The sequence below is a fragment of the Dryobates pubescens genome, chromosome 4 (assembly GCF_014839835.1).
Source record: "Dryobates pubescens isolate bDryPub1 chromosome 4, bDryPub1.pri, whole genome shotgun sequence".
Classification (NCBI taxonomy): domain Eukaryota; kingdom Metazoa; phylum Chordata; class Aves; order Piciformes; family Picidae; genus Dryobates; species Dryobates pubescens.
The window spans coordinates 47,358,890-47,385,423 of record NC_071615.1 but is presented as its reverse complement, the minus strand read 5'-3'; the positions used below and the strand labels follow the sequence as shown (position 1 = coordinate 47,385,423).

At 44.8% G+C, this 26,534-nt stretch overlaps 1 protein-coding gene across 1 annotated transcript in view; it reads right to left on the bottom strand.

The window, feature by feature from the left end:
- Positions 1-26,534, bottom strand: part of KCNH8 (potassium voltage-gated channel subfamily H member 8) — a 177,271-nt gene that overhangs the window by 28,858 nt on the left and 121,879 nt on the right. Inside the window, exons 8-11 of the mRNA XM_054161403.1 lie at positions 23,042-23,239; positions 19,271-19,470; positions 16,326-16,575; positions 11,164-11,378 (exon numbers count right to left, since the gene is read on the bottom strand). Coding sequence (XP_054017378.1) covers positions 11,164-11,378; positions 16,326-16,575; positions 19,271-19,470; positions 23,042-23,239 — 863 coding nt within the window. The remainder of the gene's footprint in view (positions 1-11,163; positions 11,379-16,325; positions 16,576-19,270; positions 19,471-23,041; positions 23,240-26,534) is intronic.

The following is a 26,534-nucleotide window of genomic DNA, read 5'->3' as shown; positions in this document are numbered from 1 at the left end:
GAATTGTTACAACAGAGAACAGAGCTGGCACTTACTGTGCTTTGCTCTGGCAGCTTGCAGTTTTGGAAAAGCTTGCAGATTGCTGCAGACAAGAGATACAGTGGAGAAAACCTTCTGATATTCCTATGGTTTGCTAACAGTCACACAAAAGGTGTATATAATATTCACAGACATTTAAATGGTTGCTTTCAAAGCTATAAAGTTAATAGGCACAGCCCCAAGCAACCCTAAGATTTCACATAGACCCAAAAATATTTGCAGGACTGGTGTCCAATTAGACTCCAACTCAAGGCTGTGGATACTGTGGAAAAGTTGCTTTCAAGTTGCATTACCTTCACCTGTGAAAAAAACTTCACAATACTTTTTATGTAAATATGCAATCCCCATCACTGATAGAGGCTGGGCAGGGACTGGCTTGAGAGCAGCCCTGAAGAAAAGGAATTGGGGGTGCTGGGGGATGAGAAGGTCAATATGAGCCAGCAGTGTGCACTTGCACCACAGAAAACCAATCACATCCTGGGCTGAATCAAGAGAAATGTAGCCACCAGGGCGAGGGAGGTGCAGAGGGACCTTGACAGGCTGGACAGATGGGCAGAGTCCAACATGATGGCATTCCACAAGCCAGGCTCTGCACTTTGACCACAAAAACCCCACGTGGTGTTACAGGCTGGGGGCAAAGTGGCTGGAGAGCAGCCAGACATAAAGGGACCTGGGGGTAGTGGTTGACAGCAGCTGAACATGAGCCAGCAGTGTGCCCAGGTGGCCAAGAAGGCCAGTGAATCCTGGTCTGGATCAGGAATAGCGTGGCCAGCAGGAGCAGGGAAGTCATTCTGCCCTGTACACTGCACTGGTTAGGGCACGTATTGAGTGTCCAATTCTGGGCCCCTCAGTTTAAGAAGGACATTGAGACTCTTGAACATGTCCAGAGGAGGGCAACAAGGCTGGGGAAAGGCCTTGAGCACAGCCCTATGAAGAGAGACTGAGGGAGCTGGGGGTGTTTAGCCTGGAGAAAAGGAGGCTCAGGGGAGACCTTCTTGCTCTCTACAGCTCCCTGAAAGGAGATTGTAGCCAGGTGGGGCTTGGTCTCTTCTCCCAGGCAACCAGCACCAGAACAAGAGGACACAGTCTCAAGCTGTGCCAGGGGAAGTTTTGGCTGGAGGTGTGGAGAAAGTTCCTCACAGAAAGAGTAATTGGCCATTGGAATGTGCTGCTCAGGGAGGTGGTGGAGTTCCCATCCCTAGAGGTGTTCAAGAGGGTATTGGATGTGGCACTTGGAGCCATGGTTTAGTTGTCATGAGGTGTTAGGTATTAGGCAATAGGTTGGACTTGATGATCTCTGAGGTCTTTTCCAACCTGGTTGATTCTGTGATTCTATGATTCTCCTCCACTACTCCACTCTGTTGAGACCCCATCTGGAGTACTGCATCCCATATGTTCCACTCTGACACTGCTCATTACATCTCAGAGTAGTCTGTGCTTTCATAATTAGAGTTCCTGTAGAGAAAACTGTGGTAAGTACTATAACTTCCTTCATGTAATTAGTCTTACTTTACACAGAATAACAAAAGGATACTTTACTGTAAGAATGCTTCACAAGTTAAGACCACTCTTTGCTCATTGCTGTATCAGTGCAAAATAAAAGCAATTATGCAAATAAATCCACTCTTTAAATTCATTTTAAGGGTAAGATATGATGATTAATGTTATCCCACCCCCTCCCCCCCAATGTAGAGATAAGGATTAATGAATATTTTTTAAAGTTACATTATCTACTTTCCTGAGGCACAGCAAAACATACTGGAATAAGTTATCATCTAGCATCCCTAGGTAATTAAAATCAAAATATGGTTCAACTCTTGTGAGAGACTAACTCTTATCTCTCCTGATGTGACTCAACAAAGATAAAGTCACCTTTGCTGCTGGCCCAGACAATGGACCCAGGGCCACTGCCATTGATACCTTGGGAATATGCATAAGACAAGATCATCCCCACCCATCAGGTACCCTGGAAAGGGAGGATGGTGAGACAATGGATTCACCACCTGGCCCCTGAGGTGTATTGGGGGTGTGGGAAGGTAAATGGAGAAGGAGGAGGCAGAGACATCTTCCTCCACCTTCCTCCAGACCCCTGTCCAAACACAAAGGAATACACAGGAAGATTACTGACTGATTACTGATACTGATTTCCTGGGGAACAATACCTGGACACTTATGTAAGGATGATTTCCTGGGGGACGATATGTGGACACATACCTAAGGGCTAAAAACTGTATGAAAAGACCTGAGCAACTACTGGCTCAGGAGAAGAAAAACACAGGAGAAGGACAATGCCACTGAGAAGGAAAACACGAGAGAAGGAAAAGCCCGGGGCAATGCTGCTCTGAAGAAAAACAGAGAGAAGACCAGGACAGAAAAAATGACAGAGACATCACCATGGAGCTTGGAAGAAGCAGCCCAAGAGGAACCCTCTCTCCGTGTCCTGAGTTCCACCTGCTGCAACTCATGGAGCTGAAGAGGCTGCCCAGAGTACCACATCTCTCCTACAGCCAAAGCTACAGCACCCCTCCTGTATAGACCCAACATCTCCTGCAGCACCTTTCCTCCACAGACTCAAACTGAGGGGTGAGGGGTGTGGTAATATAATTCCTTTCCTCTTCTCTCTCTTTCTCTCTCTCCCCTTCTGATATATCCACTTCATTTGTGTAATAAACAGTCTGGCTGGTGATATCTTGGCCTTGTTTGTGCCTCTCATTTCATAACCTGGGAATATTCAAAAGAACTGAGTCTCTTTCCCTCCCTGGACCGAGACAACCCTAAGTCAATATTCTCTGAAAGCCAGGAGCTTTGCCTGGCTAAAATTCTTCCTGACACAGTGTTTTATACTCTCTCTATACCACAGTCCCAAAACATCACTAAGCTGCTTTGCCAGCCTGGATGGGTGTTTTTTTTCCGAAGTGTAACCCTCTGGTTAATCTTTCTAATCTGATGCAGAAACCCATAATCCCAGGCAGAGGAATGCGTGAGAATGGAGAGTGTTCAACAGGACTGAAAGGCTAAAATGAGAAGGAAAACTTTGTCCCTTCCTTAACCCTTTTGATTCTAGTTACAATGAAAATTGTTTGTCAAGGAATTGCTAAGGGTCAGTTGTGAAAAATGCCACTTGCATGTTGCATTAAATACTCTTGTTATAAAAATACACAGATAGGAATCAGAACTCCTGTCCCTTAACCCCTGCACTAAAGTAAAAGCATGTAGGGACAGGGGTAGGAGTTTTGGAATGGGTCACATACAGAATCAGAGAATCATAGAATTGTCCAGGCTGGAAGGGACCTCCAAGGGACATCTAGTCTGACCTCCCCACAGTCAGCAGGGACATCCTCCACTAGACCAAGCTGCCCAGGGCAACTGCTCATGTCCAGCTTCTCCCTACCAGCACCCCCAAGTCCTTTTCCTCAGGGCTGCTTTCTAACACCTCATCCCCCAGTCTGTATTGATAGTGAGGATTGTTCTGGCCCAGGTGCAGAACCCTGCACTTGCTCTTGTTGAACCTCATGAGGTTCACCTGGGCACCACCTCTGCAGCCTGTCCAGGTCCCTCTGGATGCCATCCTGTCCCTCTGGATGCCATCCTGTCCCTCTGGTGTATCGACAGCACCACTCAGCTTGGTGCCATCTGTACACTGCTGATGGTGCACTCTGATCCAACTCTCTATAGCAGTGATAAAAACATTAAAGAGCACAGGTCCCAGTACAGACCCCTGAGGGACAGCACTGTCACTGCTCTCCAGCTGGACTTCAAGCCATTGAGCACCACCCTCTGGATGTGACCATCCATCCAATTCCTTATCCATTGAACAGTCCACCCAGCAAATCTGTATCCCTCCAATTGGCAGGCAGGATGTTGTGTCAAAGGCCTTGCAGAAGTTCAGATAGTTCAATCCATAGGTTGTCCCTTACTGACTGCCATATAGTCACTCTATCACTGAAGGCCACAAGGTCAGTCAGGCAGGATTTGCCCCTAGTAAAGCCATGCTGGCTGTCCTGAGTCGTCTCCCTGTCCTCTATGTGTCTCAGCATGGCATCTAGGAGGATCTGTTCCATGATATTCCCAACCACAGAGGTGAGGCTGACAGGTTGGTAGTTCCCAGGGTTCTCCTTCCTACCCTTTTTTTGCAATGGCTGTGATGTTTCCTTTCTTCTAGTCCCCAAGGACTGCAGCTGACTGCCAGGACTTTTCAAATATCCTGGAGATATTTGAAAAGTATCAAATGATATATGAGAAGATTCAAATATCACAGAGCAGCTTGGCAGCTACATCAGCTACTTCCCTCAGGCTTCTGGGATGTATTTCATCAGGTCCCATGTACCTGGGACATGTACGTGGGACAGCAATGTGCCCTTGTGGCCAAGAGAACCAATGGGATCCTGGGGGGCAGCAAGAAAAGTGTGGCTAGCAAGGCTAGGGAGGCTCTGCTCCCCATCTGAGACCCTGCCCTGCTGAGACCACAGCTGCAATCCTGTGTCCAGTTTTGGGATCCCCAGGTCAAGAGAGATAGAGACCTGCTGGAGAGAGTCTAATGGAGAGCCATGAGGATGATTAGGAGACTTGAACATCCCCCTTGTGAAGAGAGACTGAGAGCCCTGGGGCTGTTTAGTCTGGAGAAGAGAAGGCTGAGAGGGGATCTGATCAATGTCTATCAATATCTGAGGGGTGGGTGTCAAGTGGAGGGGGCCAAGCTCTTTTTGGTGGTGCACAGTAATAAGCCAAGGAACACCAGGGACAAGCTTCAACATAAAAGATTTCACCCCAACATGAGGATACACGTCTTTACAGTGATGGTGACAGAGCCCTGGAACAGGCTGCCCAGAGAGGTTGTGGATTCTCCTTCTCTGGAGACTTTCCAGCCCTACCTGGCTGCATTCCTGTGCAGACTCCCCTGGGTGATGCTGCTCTGGCAGGGGGGTTGGACCCAATGATCTCTGGAGGACCCTTCCAACCTCTGATGTACTGTGATACTGTGACACTTGCATATCTTCAGATTCCCGGGAAAAATGAACAGGTTTTTTTCCTCTCTTCCATATCTCATGGAATACATCCTTACAGTCAAACCATCTCTTTGTTTTAGGTGTGAACCAGAAAAGACTCAAAAACCCACAAGAATTAATTAAGATTACATAATTGCATAAATAAGTTGCTGGGTTAGATGAGTCTTCTAATAGCAAAATAACCACAAATCAGAAAGCTAAAATGTGAGATAGACAAAACCAGACAGTTCTAGTGTTGGCTGTGTGGATATTAAAAGATATGTGCATATATATATATATATGTATATCACAGTATCACTAAGGCTGGAAGAGACCTCAAAGTTCATCAAGTCCAACCTGTCACCACAGACCTCATGACTAGACCATGGCACCAAGTGCCACATCCAATCCCCTCTTGAACACCTCCAGGGACGGCGACTCCACCACCTCCCTGGGCAACACATCCCAATGACGAACGACTCGCTCGGTGAAGAACTTTCTCCTCACCTCGAGTCTAAACCTCCCCTGGTGCAGCTTGAGACTGTGTCCTCTTGTTCTGGTGCTGGTTGCCTGGGAGAAGAGACCAACCCCCTTCTGGCTACAACTACCCCTCAGGTAGTTGTAGACAGCAATAAGGTCTCCCCTGAGCCTCCTCTTCTCCAGGCTAAACAATCCCAACTCCCTCAGCCTCTCCTCACAGGGCTTCTGCTCAAGCACAATTATTAGAATGACTGATTATTAGAATGACTGAAGACAACAGAAATGAAACAGGAGTGTAAGAGCCAAAAAGGTGAAGATACTAGGAAAGGAAACAAAAAGGCCACCAAACCTGAAAGACAGTGGCTAGACAGACTTTCAGATGAATTTTGTACTGGCAGTCAAAACAATTGTTGCTAACCTTTCTCCTGCCCCCAAGAGCAATACCGCCAGCTGGCACCAAGAAAGAGAGACGGCTAGAAAAAAATTACAGAGGTGGAAGTACATCTAAATAAATAAATATATATATATTACAGATTTGCTCTCAAAATACTTGTTCAGTGCTGGAATGACCCAGAAAACTCTGCATATTTAAGATCAGAGTTTGTAGGCTTTTTCCCTCCTGAGCTTAGAGCTGTTTTCACCTTGAAGAACAATTGATTTGGCCGATCTTCAGCTTTCCCAGTAGAAACTGAGGAGCGTCTCTTGTAATTGGTTTGGTATTGCTAATAGCAACCTGAGCTTTATTACACTAAAAAATGTAATCCACAACTCAATCATTAAAACTTAATACATTCTAAACACCAGCCTCTCCAAAGGACAAGAATGCAGCTCCCTTTTGTCAGAGAGTGACTTTCTGGGGGGGGTGGGGGTGGGGAAATGGTTCTTGGTTTTTATTGCTTCTTAGTTGCATTGTAAGATTTATTTGGCTATTTATTTATTTTATTATCAAGAAGACCTGGCTAAGCTGCAGCAAGACTCAGTGTTCCCAGCTGGAGAAAGAATCTATCACTTTTTGTGTGCAGTCTTTGTCATGATGTTTGCACTGCAGAAGCACTGAAGGAAGCAGTTCTTCCCTCTGCTTCAGAGACTGCCTGTTTCCAGTTTAAAGACAGCAGCTTCTCCTCCTTTGAGGGCAAGGGGGGAGAGAAAGAAGGGAAGCATTTGTAAGAAGCAGGAACTACTTTAAAGGCTACAAAAGGAGGAGTAGAGTCTTATTAATTATGAGTCCTGTCTACTAACACAGGTTTTTGAATCTTCAGGAATATAATTTTTGTGTATTTTTTAAAGTACACATGCTGATAGAGCTCTGGTGAGTCAAAGATTGTGCCTGCATGGATCTTATCTTCCTCTGGGAGTTCATTACAGCTTGAGGGATGGCATAGGTGTCAAAGAGCCTTCCTGTACTTGGTATCAGTCTGGCTGTAACCAGCCTTTGTAGTGTTTTTGATGGACAATTACGTCTACACTGTAGACACTTCTGCATGGACACTAGAAAAAAATCACAGACAGTAAACTGTTACCAAGCCCACAAAGATACTGTGCAAATATTTAGCTGTTTTGAGCCTTTTATAGGATAATTCAGAGCTATGAACATCTGTCAGTACTCTCTAAATATATTCAATAGCACATGATTTTTCAGGGCTGGTGGGTAGCAAAATAATTCCCAGTGTCTTCCATATAGTTTATTACTTGTTGAAAGAACCTTCTTATGACTGCTTAGCTTTATGTGTTTAAAGGTGGTTTGGATGTGGTATTTGGGGATACGGTTTAGGGGGTGAACTTTGCAGAGTAGGCTTTTGGGTTGGACTTGGTGATCCTGAGGGTCTTTTCCAACCTGAATGTTGCTGTGATTCTGTGGTTATCAGATCAGGCCTCTGATTCTCCCACTGCCCGCTATATACATTGCAAAAAGATGTACTTGGAATGAGGCACATGTCAAAATCCATGTCACTTAGCAAAGTTTCTCCAGCAAAATTCAACAAAGAATGTAAAGGACAAAATATGAGTACTAACACATAAGAAAAAGCCAAAATGGATTCACAAGGGGCAACTTCTTCCTGACAAAAATTTGGTGGCCTTCTGTGTTGGGTTAATAGTGTTTTTGGATAAGGAAAGAGCAACTGCTACCTGTGACTGTTTGAGGCTGTGCCTATAAGAAAGGGACACACTACCATCTACCTGGACTTGTGCAAAGCATTCAACACTGTCTCCCATGACATCCTGGTTTCCAAACTGGGAAGACATAGATTTGATGGCTAGACCACTCAGTGGATAAAGAATTGGTTTGCTGACCTGTTCAGAGAGTGATGGTCAATAGCCTGATGCCTACGCAGAGATGAGTTAAGAGTGGTGATCTTCAGGGGCTGCAACCGGGACCTGTGCTGTTTAGCATCTTTGTCAGCACCATGGACAGTGGGACTGAGTGCATCCTCAGCAAGTCTGCTGACAGCACCAAGTTGTGTGTCCAAATCCAGAGAGACCTTGACAGGCTTAAGATGTGGGCTGATGCCAATCTCATGAAGTTCAACAAAGCCAAGTGCAAGGTCTTGCACTTGGGTTGCAGTAATCCTAGGCACAAAACCAGGCTGGGCAGAGAATGGATAGAAAGCAGTCCTGAGGAGAAGCACTTGGAAGTACTGGCTGACAGCGACTCAAGAGGAGCCAGCAATGTGCACTTGCAGCCCCAAATGCCAACCAAATTCTGGGCTGCACTAAAAGAACTATGGCCAGCAGATTGATGGAGGGGATGAGACCCTACCTGGAGTACTGTATCTGGTTCTGGAACCCCCAACACAAGAAGGACACAGAACCTTCGGAGTGGGTTCAGAGCAGGGCCACAAAGATGATCAAAGGCTATGAGCATCTCTCCTATGAAGACAAGCTGAGAGAATTGGGGTTGTTCAGCCTGGAGTGGAGAATGCTTGGATCAAAGGGCTGGAGCACCTCTCCTGTGAAGACAAGCTGGGAGAGTTGGGGTTGTTCAGCAAGGAGTGGAGAATGCTCTAAGAGACCTTAGGACACCATTCCAGCATTTGAAAGGGGCCTGCAGGACAGTTGGAGAAGCACTGTGAGACATGTAGTGGTAGATAGAGGGGTAATGGTTCTTCAAACTGGAACAAGCTAGATTTAGATTAGGTATTAGGAAGAAATTCTTCCCCATGGGCATGGTGAGGCACTGGAACAGGTTGCCCAGAGATGTTATGGGGGCTCCAAACTTGGAAGAGTTCCAAGGCAATTTGGATGGGGTCTTAAGCAATCTGCCCTAGTAGTAGCTGCATCATCTTCAAGATCCCTTCCAACCCAAGCCATTTTATTGTTTTTTTTTCTATTCAAATATATATAATCAACAGGGCTGTTTTCCTAATTCACACCTCACTGTGAAGAGAATATATAGAGTTGTCATTATAGCCCTGCCAGTGTGACTGCACACATATTAATGGTGACAATCAAAAACTACTTTACAATTGCTGGGTTTAGAGCTGTCATGAGGATCCACTGAAATTATATCTCCCTGCTTTTGTGTCCTTCTGTTACTCATCAGAGACTGAGATAGCTACATGACTGCCAGCTCCTGTACTCAAAATCTCCTGAGCTTTTCTTCCAAGATTGCTTGTAATGTGGTGGGTTGAAATGTCCCCCAACATTAACTTTGCCAGACAAGCTCAGTTGGAAGCAAATTTACAGGCAAAACTACAATCTACAACGGGATGCAATGAATATGTACACATATGTTCTACACTTTCTTCTTCCTTGAGTAGGAAGAGAGCTTTAAAGGCCACCTTGTCCAAATCTCCTTGCAGTAATCAGGGACATCTTCAACTAGATTAGGTTCCCGGTGCCCCATCTAAACTGACAGTGAATGCTTCTAGGGATGGATCCTCTGCCATCTCTTTGGGCAATATCTTTTTGGGTTTCACCACCCTCACTGCTCTAAATGTCCTGCACTGTTTTAAATCCCATCCTCCATGATGAGTGTGAGGAGATCCTTTTCCTGTTTGCACACTCTCCTTTGATGCTGATGTAGGCTTGCCCTCAGCAGAAAATCTTACACCACAGCTGACTCTAACTTGGCAGAACTGGTCCTGATTTTATACAAGCTGAATGTGCATGCAACTGAAATGGTGATCCTCAGATATGCCATCACACAGATAAGCATGCAGCAATACATTGAGGGGGTCACCAAGGTCCATGTCAAAGCTGGAGGGGAGTATGCAATCAGCTTCAAACTCTCTCTTTATGGGGAGTTATTACCCTTTTTCAGATTAAGCATTCCTCTCCAAGGAAAACCTGTTGGTTATAAAACTAATCATCAAGATCTCAGAACAGATGTGTGCTCTCTCAGCTGCTGCCTTCAGCAGCAGGAAGTCTGGGGACATTTTAAGAGACAAACCAATGAGATGCTCTGATTATTTTCCTCTCCACAAGTTTTCATTTATCTCCTTACCCCTTTCTAGCACTTTTCTTTATGGAGCATTGCTGTGGAAACACTAAACCCCCCACATTTTAGCTGCAGTGTGATGAAAACCAATTGTTTCTCATTTTGAATGTGTGTGACAAAATTCTTCACTGCAAAGTGATAATCAGTGATCTAGGAAATGAGTGTTCATTATGCTGCCACACAAGCTGCTAGAAAAGGCAGAGTTAAATACTTTTATCTGGACATATGCTTTGCATAACTACAAATTATTTCTAAACAAGCAGGAACTATCAAAATATTAAAGAAGTCTGCTCTTTCATAGATGATGTCAGCCTGGAGGAGACTGTGAGAGGAGAGGGGATCTGATCAATGTCTATCAATATCTGAGGGGTGGGTGTCAAGTGGAGGGGTCAAGCTCTTTTCGGTGTTGCACAACAATAAGCCAAGGAACAGCAGGTACAAGCTGGAACAGAGAAGATTTCACCTCAACATGAGGAGAAACTTCTTTACATGTTGGTCTCTTCTCCCAGGCAGCCAGCACCAGAACAAGAGGACACAGTCTCAAGCTGTGCCAGGGGAGGTTTAAGCTGGAGGTTAGGAAGAAGTTCTATACAGAGAGAGTGATTGCCCATTGGAATGGGCTGCCTGGGGAGGTGGTGGAGTCACCATCACTGGAGGTGTTCAGGAGGAGACTTGATGGGGTGCTTGGTGCCATGGTTTAGTTGGTTAGGTGGTGTTGGATTGGTTGATAGGTTGGATGCGATGATCTTGAAGGTCTCTTCCAACCTGGTCTATTCTATCCTATCCCATTCCATTCCATTCTACAGTGAGGGTCATGGAGCACTGGAACAGGCTGCCCAGAGAGGTTGTGAAGTCTCCTTCTCTGGACACATTCAAAACCTGCTTGGATGCATTCCTGTACAGACTACCCTGAGTGATCCTGCTCTGGCAGAGGCATTGGACTAGATGATCTCTGGACGTCCCTTCCAACCTCTAATCTACTGTGATGCTGTGATATTTTCCATGGAGAAATGAGAAGCAGAGAACATGTTCACTGTGTCTGATCTCATCAATGGATAGGCAATTTCTGTAGGCAATGGCTGAATTCTGAAACAAATGCACAGTCCTCTACATGTAATCTGTGTATTATTTCTTCAGTGTGGTAGAATTGCAAAAGCCAGCTGAAATATGAGAGGCAACTTAAAGATAACAATACCTGCAGAGACCTTTCAAGATACTTACATCACTTTCGTGGCCTTCTCTTAGATTGTATGTGAGATCATGCTGGATGTCTTCAACAAACTTGTGAGCGTACTCTGGGTAAAGGTCGAGCACTTCAAAGAGGCCTTTGAGGATAATGCATTGGAGGTCACAGTACGTTAGAGCTTTAACATCTGCATTTGTTTTGATGACTTGATCCCTAATGGACAGGTTTGCTCCAATTAAATCTCCTTTACCTGAAAGAAGATGTGAAAAGAATAATCTTCAAAGCAGGAATTCTTTATTTCATTTTCTGAATCATAGATTTGTTTAACACAATTGCTGCATTTTAAACCCCATTGTTCCTGCTGTGTTGTTTAATTAAGCCTCTAAAGAATCTTTGACTAAAAGCTTTTTTATTATTTCCTTTTTTTAATGCAGGTGCAATCTTATATGCAATTAACAGGAGGGGCAAAGATTAGTTTTCAGACAGGTATCTAGCTGATTTAAGGGATTAAGTTGCTGATTCCCTTAAACCAGGTAGGTACCTGTGTGGAAATACCTGCCCTGGTGAGGCTGCATCTGGAGTGTTGTGTTCAGTTCTGGGCACCTCAGTTCAGGTAAGACCTCAGGGAACTGCTTGAAAGAGTCCAGTGCCACAAAGATGATTAGGGGAGTGGAACAATTTCTTCATAAGGAGAGCTTGAGGGAGCTGAGGGCTCTGTAGCTTGGAGAGGAGGAGCCTGAGGGTGACCTCATTCATGTTTATAAATTGTGCAGGGTGAGTGCCCAGAGGCTGGAGCCAGGCTCTGCTGGGGGATGCCCAGTGGCAGCACAAGGGGCAGTGGGGGAAGCTGAGGCAGAGGAAGTTCCATGGAAACATGAGGAAGAATTTTTCCCTGTGAGGGTGACAGAAGACTGGCACAGGCTGCCCAGGGGGGTTGTGGAGTCTCCCTCTCTGCAGATATTCAAGACCTACTTGGATGCATTCTTGTGTGTTGTGGTCTAGGTGATCCTGCTCTGGTAGAGAGTTTGACTGGGTGAATTTTCAAGGTCCCTTCCAGCCCCTAACATTCTGTGATAATTAAGTTTTACACTAATAATTCATAGCAGGTGCAATTTTGTTTTTCAAGAAGTAAAAACTACGTTTCTAGCTTGTTGGATTTTTTGGTTGGTTGGTATTTTTGTGTTTGCTTTGATTTTGGTTGGTTGGTTGGATTTGGTTTGCTTTAGTTTGGGTTTTTTTCCTGCTGGTACTGACAATTGTTAAGGTTTCCTTTTTACAATGACACAGTCCATTGTCCATTTAAATGATGCTTTTACTTACAATTTGGTTTGTAATACACTCTTGGCTGCCCAGCTACACTTCATGATGCATCTTAGTTATAAGGGCTATTAATAGGTGTGCAAGTCAACAGCATTTCTGTCAAGAAAAATAATGCATTCTTAATTCTTCTCCCCCTCCACTCTGCCCTGGTGAGACCACACCTGGAATATTGTGCCCAGTTTGGGGCTCCCCAGTTTAAGAGAGACAGGGATCTGCTGAAGAAAGTCCAATGGAGAGCCATGAGGATAATTAGGGGACTTATGCATCTCCCCTATGAAGAGAGGCTAAGAAACATGGGGCTGTTTAGTCTGGAGAAGACTGAGCAGGGATCACACAGCACCTACAGGATGCCCATGGGATCAGACCCAGTCATCATGGATTGAGAAAAGGCAGGAGAAGAGGAGGCTCAGGGGAAGACCTTATTGCCATCTACAACAAGCTGAGGGGTGGTTGTAGCCGGGTGGGAGTTGGTCTCTTGTCCCAGGCAGTCTGTGACAGAGCGGGAGGACACAGTCTCAAGCTGCACAGGAAAAGGTTTAGGCTGGATGTTAGGAAGAAATTCTTTAGAGAGGGAGTGATCAGTCATTGGAATGGGCTGCCTGGGGAGGTGGTGGAGTCACTGTCCCTGAAAATGTTTAAAATAAGACTGGATGATGCACTTGGTGCCATGGTTTAGTTGATTGGATGGTGTTGGGTGATAGGTTGGACTGTATTTCAAAGGTCTTTTCCAACCTGGTTAATTCTGTATGAAGGATGGGTATTCTCTTGTCACAATGTCCTTTCCTCACTGATTCTTTCTGTAGAGAAGTGTGACTGATTTCCAAACCAGCTTGAACTTTTTGCTCTGCATTTACCACCATGAAACATAACCACAATGGAGAAGATGCAGACTTTTTCTGTCCTGTTTGAAATTTGTCTTGTGATTCATAAGGAGTGAGTCTCTTTCCAACCTGCCCCTCTTCCTGAAGGCTTCCTGTTCAGAAGTGAATGATAAGTGAATGCATTTTCCAGATATGCTTTATTGCTTTCCCCCCCTCCTTTCCTTCCTTATTTGTGAAGAGGAGCAGTGAGGGGGAAGAAATGGTCTTTAAATGAGACACAAAAGCAGAGATTTATTGAATGATAAGAGCAGATTCAAGGGGTCTCCAGGTAAAAAAAGTATAATTAGCTTAATATCATCTGACTAAACAGCTCCTGCTCCACCACCACCAGTTTGTTCCCATCCCAGAGCTGGGGAGGAGGACCTGCACCAGCCAAGGTACCACAGAGAGGAGCTCAGCCCCAGGAAGGAAGCCCAGCCAGCACCCGTGGATAATACTGGAATGCTCATCAATGATTGCCCTAGCTAACCGGGGGGCCACCAGGCCCCCCGGCCTTTGTTGTCACCACCACCATCACCCAGTGTGCACCAGGGGCACTCACCAGTGATGAGAGGAGGATCCTCCAGCCCAGATGGGCTCAGCTTGGGGCTTCTGCCTTTCCTGGGGGGGAATATAAAGGGGAGTGGGTGGGGAGGGCCAAGTGGCCACACCTGGGGTGGGAGGAGACTCCAATAAAGCCCAGGTGCTCTGGGTTTGAGGGGAAAAAGGGGGAATATGGAGCAGGTGAGGGAGCTTTAGGGTGTCAGGTAGGGGGATAGGACTAGGGGGAATGGAAAAAAAAACTAGAAATGGGTAGATTCAGATTGGATGTTAGGAAGAAATTCTTCCCCATGAGGTTGCTGAGACACTGGAACGAGTTGCCCAGGGAGGTGGTGGAAGCCTCATCCCTGGGAGTTTTTAAGGCCAGGCTGGATGTGGCTGTGAGCAACCTGCTGTAGTGTGAGGTGTCCCTGCCCCTGGTAGGGGGGTAGGTGTCCCTTCCAACCCCAACAATTCTATGATTCTAAAACAATTTTGCAGTTTAGGCTGGATGTTAGGAAGAAATTCTTCACAGAGAGAGCTATTAGCCATTGGAATGGGCTGCTCAGGGAGGTGGTGGAGTCAGTGTCCCTGGAAGTGTTTAAAGTAAGACTGGATGAAGGTGCTTGGTACCATGGTTTGGTTGATGGGATGGTGTTGGGTGATGGGTTGGACTTGATGATCTTGAAGGTCATTTCCAACCTGGTTAATTCTGTGATTCTGTGATTCTGTGATCTCATCAATGTCTACAAATATCTGTGGAATGGAGGGGGCCAAGCTCTTTTCAGTGGTGCACAGTGATAAGGAACACCAGGTGCAAGCTGGAACAGAGATGATTTCCCCTCAACATGAGGAGAAACTTTGCATTGAGGGTTACAGAGCACTGGACAGGCTGCCCAGAGAGGTTGTGGAGTCTCCTTCTCTGGAGACTTTCCAAACCCTCCTGGATGCATTCCTGTGCAGACTACCCTGGGTGATCCTGCTTTGGCAGGGGTGTTAGACCAGGGGTGTTAGACCTCTCTGGAGGTCCTTTCCAACCCCTAATGTTCTGTGATTCAGTGATTAAACTATTATATTTTCATTTATGGGTAAAGAAAGGTAAACCTGATAGAGGCAGTAACATTTGTCATTGCTCATCAGAGTATGAAACTAAGCAATTGTTCACTTTTACTTTTCAACAGGTCTTTAGATTTCTTGGATTACATTGAGTATTGTGCTGTGTTAGTTGTCAGTGAGAATGGTTCAGTTAACAAAACCTAATGCACTAGAATTAGAATCTTGACAGAACTATAAACTTGTGGTCTGGGAACTGTGATTAACAGAGCATTGCCAGGAAAGAAACTGCTGTCCTGCATTCGTATCACATTAACAACTGTTTCTGATTGGATGCATCTAGAGGGTTGATGCATTCACCTTCTGCTGTTGTTAATGAGGTTTAACTGATGATTCACCTTAACAAAATTATTTCAATGTATTATGTTTGGGGTGGTTTTTTTTTTCATTATGTTTTCATTAACTTCCCTCAGAAGTCCATTGATCTCTGTTTTCTGTTCAGTTGTTTTCATTGTCAGTGCTACACAATGATGCTTCCATTAGCATTTTCAAATGGGTCTGAAAATGGAATCATCAAGGAAATCATGGTTCCAAGGGGGGCAGCTCTGGACTTTTTGCTATATTCACACTTATGGTTTTTTTCCCAAGTCATATTTTATAGCTTTGATCTAGCTGATCCAATATAATCAAGGCATTTTTAAACTTCCTCATGACAATGAGGTGATAATGTGGACTGGAGAAGAGGAGGCTCAGGGGAGACCTTATTGCTCTCTACAACTACCTGAAGGGAGGTTGCAGACAGGTGGGGGGTTGGCCTCTTCTCCCAGGCAACCAGCAACAGAACAAGAGGACGCAGTCTCAAGCTGTGCCAGGGGAAGTTTAGGCTGGAGGTGAGGAGAAAGCTCTTCACAGAAAAAGTAATTGGCCATTGGGATGTGCTGCCCAGGGAGGTGGTGGAGTCACTGTCTCTGAAGATGTTCAAAACAGGATTGGATGTGGCACTTGGAGGCATGGTTTAGTTGTCCTGAGGTGTTGGGTATTAGGTAATAGGTTGGACTTGATGATCTCGGAGGTATTTTCCAACCTGGTTGATTCTGTGAATGTCAATCCAACCTTGTTTTTAGTAATTCCAGGGCCAGAGCCTCCACAATATCTCTGGCCAGTCTGTTCCTGTGCTTCACCACCCTCATGGTGAAGAATCTCTTCCTACTGTCTAATCAAAATCTAGCTTCTTCCAGTCTGCAGCCATTGCCTCTTGCCCTGTCACAACAATAAATGTCCATACATAATGAAGAGCAGATTAACACAGAAACAAATTCTTTCCCCCTGGTCTACCAAGACATGCTAAGCCATCAGTTGGAAATAAAGGACCTCCAACACTGAAGGACTATTCTTTCTCTTTGAATCTGTGAGTGTGAGCATACCAAGAATCGCCAGCACCGTGCTGTCCTTCAGGACTTCCATGGAACCTGAGCACACAAAGTAGATTGCTTGCAGGGCATCTCCCTGCCGGAGGAGGTATTCCCCAGGAGCACAGAAGGAGGTTTTAATATGCAGAGACAGAGACCTGAGGCAACCACGACTGGCACACTCAAAAAGGGAGAGCTGCAAAATCTCCTTGTTCAAGTGCATGGTGATGTCTGAACGCAGCTCATCTGGGAAGTCCTTTAAAAGCTGTCCAAAACAAGATAAAAAGGGAGGAAAAAAGAGAGAATCAATAAAATATTTTCCCCCTCTTTTGCAGAAGTGATCTGATTTAGTAGTGCTGCACATGCAAAGATTTCCCTTGGGTTTTTTTTCTTATCCCCTTGATATCTGCTACAAATACTTAAAATCATCAGCACTGACCAATATTTGCAATCATCAGCACTGACAAATTCCAGGGACAACAGGAATTAGAATATGCCTTTATAAAAAGTCAACACCACTGTGTGTAGGAATTTCCCCTAATGCCCAGTTTAGGCTTGTCCAAGTTCTTCTCAGCTGGTAGAACACAGTAGGTTGTTCAGGTACATACCAGTGTATAGAGAAAGCAAAAATAAACTTCTTTAAAATGCTTGTATAAAATTCATAAATACACTGTTTTGTTCCCCCTCTGTGATGCAATTGGACAGTGACAGAGAGGTGGAAAAGGAAATGGGCAGAAAGTGGAAACTAAAAGACCATGAGCCTGCAGTGTGCCCAGGCAGCCAGGAGGGCCAATGGCATCCTGGCCTGCATCAGGAACAGTGTGGCCAGCAGGAGCAGGGAGGTCATTCTGCCCCTCTACACTGCACTGGTTAGGCCACCCCTTGAGTCCTGTGTCCAGTTCTGGGCCCCTCAGTTTAGGAAGGAGGTTGACTTGCTGGAACGAGTCCAGAGAAGAGCAACAAAGTTGGTGAGGGGTTTGGAACACAGCCCTGTGAGGAGAGGCTGAGGGAGCTGGGGTTGCTTAGCCTGGAAAGGAGGCGGCTCAGGGGAGACCTTATTACTCTCTACAACTACCTGAAGGGAGGTTGTAGACAGACAGATGTTGGTCTCTTCTCCCAGGCAGCCAGTACCAGAACAAGAGGACACAGTCTCAGGCTGTGCCAGGGGAGGTTTAGGTTGGATATTAGGAAAAAGTTCTATACAGAGAGAGTGATTTGCCATTGGAATGGGCTGCTGGGGGAGGTGGTGGAGTTGCTGTCATTGGAGATGTTCAGGAGAAGGCTTGATGGGGTGCTTGGTGCCATGGGTTAGTTGTTTAGGTGGTGTTGGATTGGGTGATGGGTTGGATGCGATGATCTTGAAGGTCTCTTCCAACCTGGTTTATTCTATGTATTCTATGTACCATAAGATTTTCCTATTTTCCCTTGATCTTAATTTTAGACAAATCTCCAGTGTAGACCAGCTCACACTCACTAACATCTCTATATGTTTTGCAGAAGATCTGCTGCAGGATGGCAGAATTGAGAGAAACTTCTTTCTGCCCAGAGACACTCTTCTAAGAATGGCATAGATCTCATTCTTTTCTTTTTGTCAAGGCACCACAAAAGTTTCAGGTAGAGCTTTTCAGGTGGTTCAGGTGTCAGTCCCATTGGTGCAAAGTATACTGCCAGCCTACTGGCAGAGCTCTGGGCCATGCAAGCTGCAAGCACACAGGCATAGTACTCTCTGTAGTTTGAGAGGATCTAGCAGCTGAGAAATGCAAGCAATGCTGACAGCAGTTTGTGGATGGGAGGCAAATGATGAAATACTGATGGGTTACTCTAGAGGCTGCTATTCTAGCACAGCAGTTGATTTTAGTACCAATAAAGATGTGTAAGAGATGGATTGAAGTTAATCCTTAACCTAATCCAGGAAAACTTTCACATGTAAGTGCTTTTTGTAGCTTTCTAGAAGTTACTAGGCACTGATTTTAATGACATAGATAAAAATAATTTTGAAGGGAATCATAGAATTGTTAGGGTTGGAAGGGACCTCAGGGATCATTTAGTTCCAACCCTCCTGCCATGGGCAGGGACAGCTCACATCAGCTTGCTGAGAGCCACATTCAGCCTGCCCTTAAAAACCTCCAGGGCTGAGGCTTCTACCACCTCCCTGGGCAACCTGTGCCAGTGCCTCACCACCCTCATGGTGAAAAACTTCTTCCTAACCTCCAATCTAAATCTTCCCATTTCCATTTTATTCCATTCCCCCCAGGTCCTATCACGAATGATTCATTCAAATAACACTCCACCACAGAGGAGCCATTGTTTCAGCTGGGGTATAGTATACTGCACACAACCTGCAGGGGAAGGTTGGACTAGGTGACTTGGTAGAAGGTCCCTTCCAACCCAGCCCATTCTATGAATAACTCATTCAGAACAAGCAAATGAGGACACTACCAGAAATCTGTCATTTGATTTCACTCACATGCCACATTCTGCAACCCCAAAAAATAGAGGGAAATGATTACTACAGAAATTCAGGCCAAATCACTTGCTCAAAACATTGTAAAGAATAAAAGACAATTAAAGAGGGAGAAAAGGACAGCAAAGTCCCTTGCGAAGGAAGGCTGCCCTTTAAAAACACCCCCCCCAAAATACTAGATGGTTTTTTTGTTTGGCAAAAGTGAAAACTGCTTGTTGGGATGTTTCTGCTGGCAGCATCCACACTGCTGCTGCTGAATGCCTTTTCAGCATTTGATAGCTATGGAGGGCTTTGGATGTTTAATACATGACAGGATACACTACATCAGCTTTTTCTATAGCATGCCCTTTTCCTGGGATAACCCAGCCTTATTTTTAGACATGTTCTTTTTCCATCTAACATCACACAAAACACAATGGGAAATTACCCTCTCCCACCCCTGACTCTCAGTCCACAGCCAAGACCATCAAATACATAACCTCCCAGACTGAGTTACCTCATTGGAATCGATTCCATTATTGACAGACCAGGTGGTTTGGAAATATTCAAGCATCCTTTGCTTGAGCTGCTGGGGCAGGTGATGGACCCGTATGAAGTCTTTCAAATCCTTGGTTCTTGTGTGATAAAGGGACCACCTGGAGTACATCCTCTGAATGATGGCAGTCACGTTGCCAAACACCAAGGCATGCATCAGAGCTGGGGAGGACAGAAATTATGTGCTCTGTGGAGTGACTTGTTGATTATGAAAATGTGACATAGAAAATAAACAGGGTCTTAAGAGAAAGCCAGCTTCCTGAGTGAGAGAGAGAGTAAAGCACTGGAATGTAAAGACTCCCTAAGTAATACCCAGCAGTATTCACACCATTATGCATCCCTATTTTCTTTGGTGTCACTAACAGTCCCCAGTTCAAGAGAGATTGGGACTTGCCTGGAGAGAATCCAACAGTGAGCCATGAGGATGATTAGGGGACTTGAACATGCCCCCTATGAAGAGAGACTGAGAGCCCTGAGGCTATTTAGTCTGGGGAAGACTGAGAGGGGAACTGGTCAATGTCTATCAATATCTGAGGGGTGGGTGTCAAGTGGAGGGGGCCAAGCTCCTTTCAGTGGTGCACAATACTAAGCCAAGGAACACCAGGTACAAGCTGGAACAGAGAAGGTTTCACGTCAACATGAGGAGAAACTTCTTTACAGTGAGGGTAACAGAGCCCTGGAGCAGGCTGCCCAGAGAGGTCGTGGAGTCTCCTTCTGTGGAGACTTTCAAACCCCACCTGGCTGCATTCCTGTGCAGACTACTCTGGGTGATCCTGCTTTGGCAGGGGGGTTGGACCCAGTGGTCTCCGTCAGTCCCTTCCAACCTCTAATGTACTGTGATACTGTGTACTGTGAACAGTCACAGCTCTAGGATATGCTGGAACCACATCTGATGCTACCTAGTCAGGGTACCAAGCAAAAGAACACCCAAGCCAAATTAAGTTCATAGTTTAAGGAAGAAAAGGAAAACAGTTAAACACATGTAGGCAGCCTGCTACCTCCAATGAGAAACTATTAATCAGTATGACAATTAGACTCAAATACCCATTTAACAACTACGGTTTCAGTGAACTCATATAAATATGGGACCATGTGTAGCAGAATGAGATTGCAGAGGACATTTATTCATGTATCATAGTCTGGGGAATAAGATGTTAAAAAAATAAATCAGGAGAAAGAAAAATAAAGTAAAAATTCAGGGGAAAATAAAGAAGAAATACATTCAAACTGACAAGCTGATTTCTTGTGTTGCTTGAGAATGTCAAATGTGGGGTGAAATGGTTTGTCAGAAAGTTGTGACATCCTGGAGTCCATCCACAATTGGAGACTGTGTTGGGAATAAAAAGACCAGAAAGAAAAGTGCAGAAATGCTTGCAGGTTCGATTGGCCTGGGTTTGTATGTGCACAAATGTCTTGGCTGTTTATTAGTGGGAAAAATCATGGCTGGGTTGCCTGTTGTGTGGTGTTGATGTGAGGGATATAATATAGACATTTTCAAATTGTTTATTGAACAGACTCCTAAAAAAGCTAAGGGACATCTATCTTTATAGTGTTTGAAAGAAAGCTGAAGCCTCCTCAGAATGACAAAGGAATTGGTTTCTAAACAAGACAAACAAGGTGTTGACCTTGTAGGGCAATTTAAAGAAGCCCAGTGTAAGAAGAGACGACTGGGAACAGGAGGAGGAAAGGATGCATTTTTGTTGCAAATAACACTTTCATGTGGTACAAACTGGCAGAAAATTCTTTACCTTGGAGTGTTGAAATTTTTTCCAGGCTAATTGAACCATGAAAGAGCTACTCACAATATACAGAGTGGGAGTTTTAGGCTGTGCCTTTAAAATTTTGTTACAGATTTTGAGCAGAAAAGTAGAAAAATGCAAATAAATCACTACTGGGTGTGAAAAGGAAACCAAAGATAAGTCTGAACAATTTAATTGGAGAGGTATCTACCATAAGCCTGCTTGTACCAAAACATTCTTGGGGCTTCTCTTCTCTTCTTGCTTCAGTTCTGGGCCCCTCAGTTTAGGAAGGAGGTTGACTTGCTGGAGCGTGTCCAGAGAGGGGCAACAAAGTTGGTGAGGGGCTTGGAACAGAAGTCCTGTGAGGAGAGGCTGAGGGAGCTGGGGTTGCTTAGCCTGGAGAGGAGGAGGCTCAGGGGTGACCTTATTGCTCTCTACAACTACCTGAAGGGAGGTTGTAGACAGGTGGAGGTTGGTCTCTTCTCCCAGGCAGCCAGCACCAGAACAAGGGGACACAGTCTCAGGCTGCACCAGGGGAGGTTTAAGCTGGAGGTTAGGAGGAAGTTTTACACAGAGAGAGTGATTGCCCATTGAAATGTGCTGCCTGGGGAGGTGGTGGAGTCATCATCCTTGGAGGTGTTCAGGAGAAGACTTGATAGGGTGCTTGGTGCCATGGTTTAGTTGATTAGGTAGTGTTGGATGATAGGTTGGACGCGATGATCTTGAAGGTCTCTTCCAACCTGGTCTGGTCTGGTCTATTCTATTCTATTCTATTCTATTCTATTCTATTCTATTCTATTCTATTCTATTCTATTCTATTCTATTCTAACCCTGCTTCTGCTTGACTTTGGCTGCATTGTTCTGGTTAAGTCTAACAACTACTTCTTCTCTGCTCCTTTTTCCCTTTGGGACAGGGTTGGTGGGGCAGAGGGACAGCTCTCCTGGTCTCTGACCAGGGGGAGTTCTTGTGTTGGTTGTTATCTGTAAATATCTGTAAAATATTTTAAATCCTGTATATTTTGTATATTTTCATTGCATTCCATTGTAGATGGTAGTTTTGCCTGCAAACCCAGCTTTCATTTGCTTCCAGCTGAGCTGGTCTGGCAAAGGTAATGTTGGGGGGAAATTTCAACTCACCACATACAGCTATATCTTTATTGTGAAAACGGTGCAGAAAAATAGATAGAGCACTGCAGTGTGATATAGGTTCACCACACAGTTTGCATTCCTATGTACCTACTAGTATTCCACAACAATTAGGCAAGCACACAAAAAAAAACAATAGGAGGGGAAAAGTAGTCTAGTGGTGATTCACTCTAACCCTTCGCACCCACTGTTACATCTTTGCACACTGAAACAGGTGATTTTCTGAGCAGGAAGATGATGGTGGAGTGATAACTGCAGGTCTTTCTCTAGTGGCTTTGTCTTATCAAGCTCTGCAGGTGCCACCAGATCACTAGTTATGCTGAGGTGCCTCATCTGGATCACAGGATTACTGGATGTCAGGGGTTGGAAGGGACCTCCGGAGACCATCGAGGCCAACCCCCCTGTCAGGGCAGAACCATAGAATCCAGCACAGATTGCACAGGAATGCATCTAGATGGCTCCTGAAAGTCCCCAGAGAAGGAGATTCCACCACCTCTCTGGGGAGCCTGCTCCAGTGCTCCAATGGTGACCATAAATGAGCACATGGCTTTCCCCAGCAGTGTGACTAGGTAATTAACATAAAAAGACTACCAGACAGGATAAAAACATTGCATTTTGCTTCTAATCCAAGGCAGTGATGTGGTAAAATTAACTTAGTAATAGACTGCATTTTGCTTATATTAATCAGCTATGGCTCACCAAACAGTCTTTATTCTGTCCTGTCTCCAGACACATCCCTGATGTTGTTGTTTTTTGGTAAAGGATTGTAGCAAAATGTATTATTTCACTTGCCTCTATCCCCATCCCCTTCCCCCCCCCCCCCCCCCCCCCCCCCCATTTGTACCTACCCCCAATCAGCATTGTGCAAATGGAGAAGATCTTTTCAGCATCAGTGTTGGCTGAAACATTTCCAAATCCAACGCTGGTGAGGCTGCTGAGGGTGAAATATAGGGCAGCAATATAGGCACTTCTGATTGATGGGCCTCCTAGTGTATTATTCTCATAGTAAGGAGACTCAATGCGTTTTCCTAGCTCATGAAGCCAACCTGAGAAACAAAGCATAAAAAGAACTATTAATAGAATAGAATAGAATAGAATAGAATAGAATAGAATAGAATAGAATAGAATAGAATAGAATAGAATAGAATAGAATGGAATAGAATAGGTTGGAAGAGGCCTTCAAGATCATCGTGTCCAACCTATCATCCAACACCACCTAATCAACTAAACCATGGCACCAAGCACCCTATCAAGTCTCCTCCTGAACACCTCCAATGATGGTGACTCCACCACCTCCCCCAGCAGCCCATTCCAATGGGCAATCACTTTCTCAATAGAATAGAGTAGAGGAGAGTAGGGTAGGGTAGGGTAGAATAGAATAGAATAGAATAGAATAGAATTAAACAGGTGGGAAAAGGCCTTTGAGTTCATCGAGTCCAACCTATCATCCAACGCTATCTAATCAACTAAACCATGGCATCACGTGCCATTAAGGAATACTGACCACTACATGAAAACTACACACTCTGTAAAACAAAACCCATTCTATAAGTAATTAATTAATTGGATGACACTGTATTCTTCACACACCTCCAGGAATAAAAGGAACATTAAGCTGTAGGAATGCAGATGGCCTTTTAAGTGTTGTGTCTTTGGAGTATTTAGTTTTATGCATGTATATTTAAAAGAAGAACTGGTATTTCTGTACAGAAATTGAGTGGTTTTGAGTTCCATATTGCAGGTCTAATTAGATAATCCAGACAATCCACTAAGGCTCTGAAAAGAAGCAAAATCATCTAGTGCCACTGCAGTAAGGACACCACATCAAGTTGATTCTTTCCATTAATTAGTGCTTGGGAAGCTTTTTGAGATTGTAATACTAAATTGCAATAATAAAAATAATTACATAGATCAGAGTTCTGTACATGTTTCCTCTTACAGTAGAGAAGGCTCAAACAACTGAACTCAGCTTGCAAACCACAATTAATATTCAAAGTATACTTCAGTAAGTATCTTCTAAGTTATTCATTTAATCCTTCCCTTCATTTTCCTTAAACAAGTCTGTGGGGCTAGAAAAAGTCGAGTTAGAGGCTGCCTCAGGTGTGTTTTAAAAACAGCAACAAAACATCACCAAAAACCCCAAACCAAACTAAAAAAAATTAATAAAATTAAAAGTCCCAAACTACCAGGCAAAAGGACACCAAACTACCAGGCAAAAGTACACCTAACCACCAGGCAAAAGTACACCAAACCACCAGGCAAAAGTACACCTAACCACCAGGCAAAAGTACACCAAACGACCAGGCAAAAGTACACCTAACCACCAGGCAAAAGTACACAGTTCCTCTTTGCAAAAGGAAAAGGCATAAACATAATCACAGGATCATAGAATCATGGAATCATGGAATCATAGAATCATAGAATGGTCTGAGCCAGAAGGGACCTCCAAAGCTCATCCAGTCTGACCTCCCCACAGTCATCAGAGACATCCCCAACTAGATCAGGCTGCCCAGGGCCTCGTTGAGCCTCACCTTGAATATTTCCAGGGAAGGAGCCTCAGCCACCTCCCTGGCAACCTGTTCCAGTGATCCACCACCCTCGTAGTGAAGAACTTGTTCCTAAATGATTCACAAGGATCAGTCTGTGTGCCCAGCTTTCCCTGGTAAGCAGTTTGCTTGGGAAATTGGGAATCTTCTCTGGATATCCTTTACATGGCTAATCAAAGAGAACCACCAAAACAAAAATACACCTGGCAGGCAGAGCTTTGGTTTAGAAATATGGTTCGGAAGTTCCCTCTACTACAGGCAGAGTCCTGGCAGACTGAATCAGCTCCTGAAGCTTCTTTTCTCTCCACATCAGTCTGTGTCCATGTCTTCATTTTGGCTGAATCTAAGGGGAAATCCCTCTGTACTGACTACCTTCAAAAGTAGGGGGCAAATTTAAAGTATCTGTCCCAGCACTCCAAATTAAGTTGGGGGAAAACCTGTAAGAATTTAACACCTATAGCAGACTTGCTGAGTCACGGCTGCCATCACAGAGGACCACCCTGGAATCACAGATATATTCAGATTGGCAAAGACCTTCAGGCCCACCAAGTCCAGCCATTAACCCTACTCTACAGGGTTGTCCCCTAAACCATATCCCCAAGCACCACATCCAAACCACCTTTAAACACGGCCAGGGTTGGGGACTCAACCACCTCCCTGGGCAGCACATTCCAATGCCTGACCACACCTGCCATGAAGAAATATTTCCTACTGTCCAGTCCAAATCTACCCAGTGGCAGCTTGAGGCCATTCCTTCTTGTTCTGCCACTAATTACCTGTGAGAAGAGACCAGCACCAGCCTCTCTACAATGTCCTTTCAGGTAGTTGTAGAGAGCCATGAGGTCTCTGCTCAGCCTCCTCTTTTTCAAACTGAGCAGCCCCAGCTCCTCCACAGTATCACAGCATCGCAGTATATTAGAGGTTGGAAGAGATCATGAGGTCCAGCCCCCCTGCCAAAGCAGGATCACTTAGGGTAATCTGCACAGGAATGCATCCAGGTGGGTTTGGAAAGTCTCCAGACACTCTTCATAAGATTTATTCTGCAAATAATCTGTGGTCTCTTGTGCATGCCATCCTACAGGCAAAGCTAAGCCAGGAGAATGGCTAATGACAGCTCTGTGCAGAGCAGGGAATTTCATCAAAATGATGAAGGAAGTGCTCTTCACTCTTGTAAGATGGCACTACTGTGTGGGTGGGTTTGCCTTACCAACAGAGGAGAAAGCATATGAAAATCTTTCCCTTTTTGTGATTTTGCCTTGGTAAAATTAATTGCATGAGGTTATTTTATGTCTCCTGCATTTTATCTTTGATCTTCTATCCTGCATTTTATCTTTGTCTCCTAATTATATAAAATGGAATAAGATCAAAACAAACAAATAGAAAGCCTAACAACCAATACCCCTCCTCTCTTCATGGTTTTCTAAGATTGCAATAAAATCCCAACACTAATGCAGCCTTTTGCACAGCAGACTTCATTCCTACATTCCTGTTAGGGAGTGTAACCCCACACATTAAAGAATAAAGCCTTACAAACTCTAACAGAGAGTAGAGTCAAAAAAAGAGTATCTAAACTTAGTGTAAAGAAATACAATCATAAAGCTCAGCATCAGGTTCTGAAAGGATTCTAGTGCATATGAAGAACAGGACAGGTGCACTCTGAGCTGGGTTAGGAACTGGCTGGAGGGCTGGGCCCAAAGAGTGGTGGTGAATGGTGCCACTGTCAGCTGGTGTGGTGTCCCCCTAGGAATCAGCACTGGGCACCATCCTGTTCAATATCTTTATTGATGATCTGGAT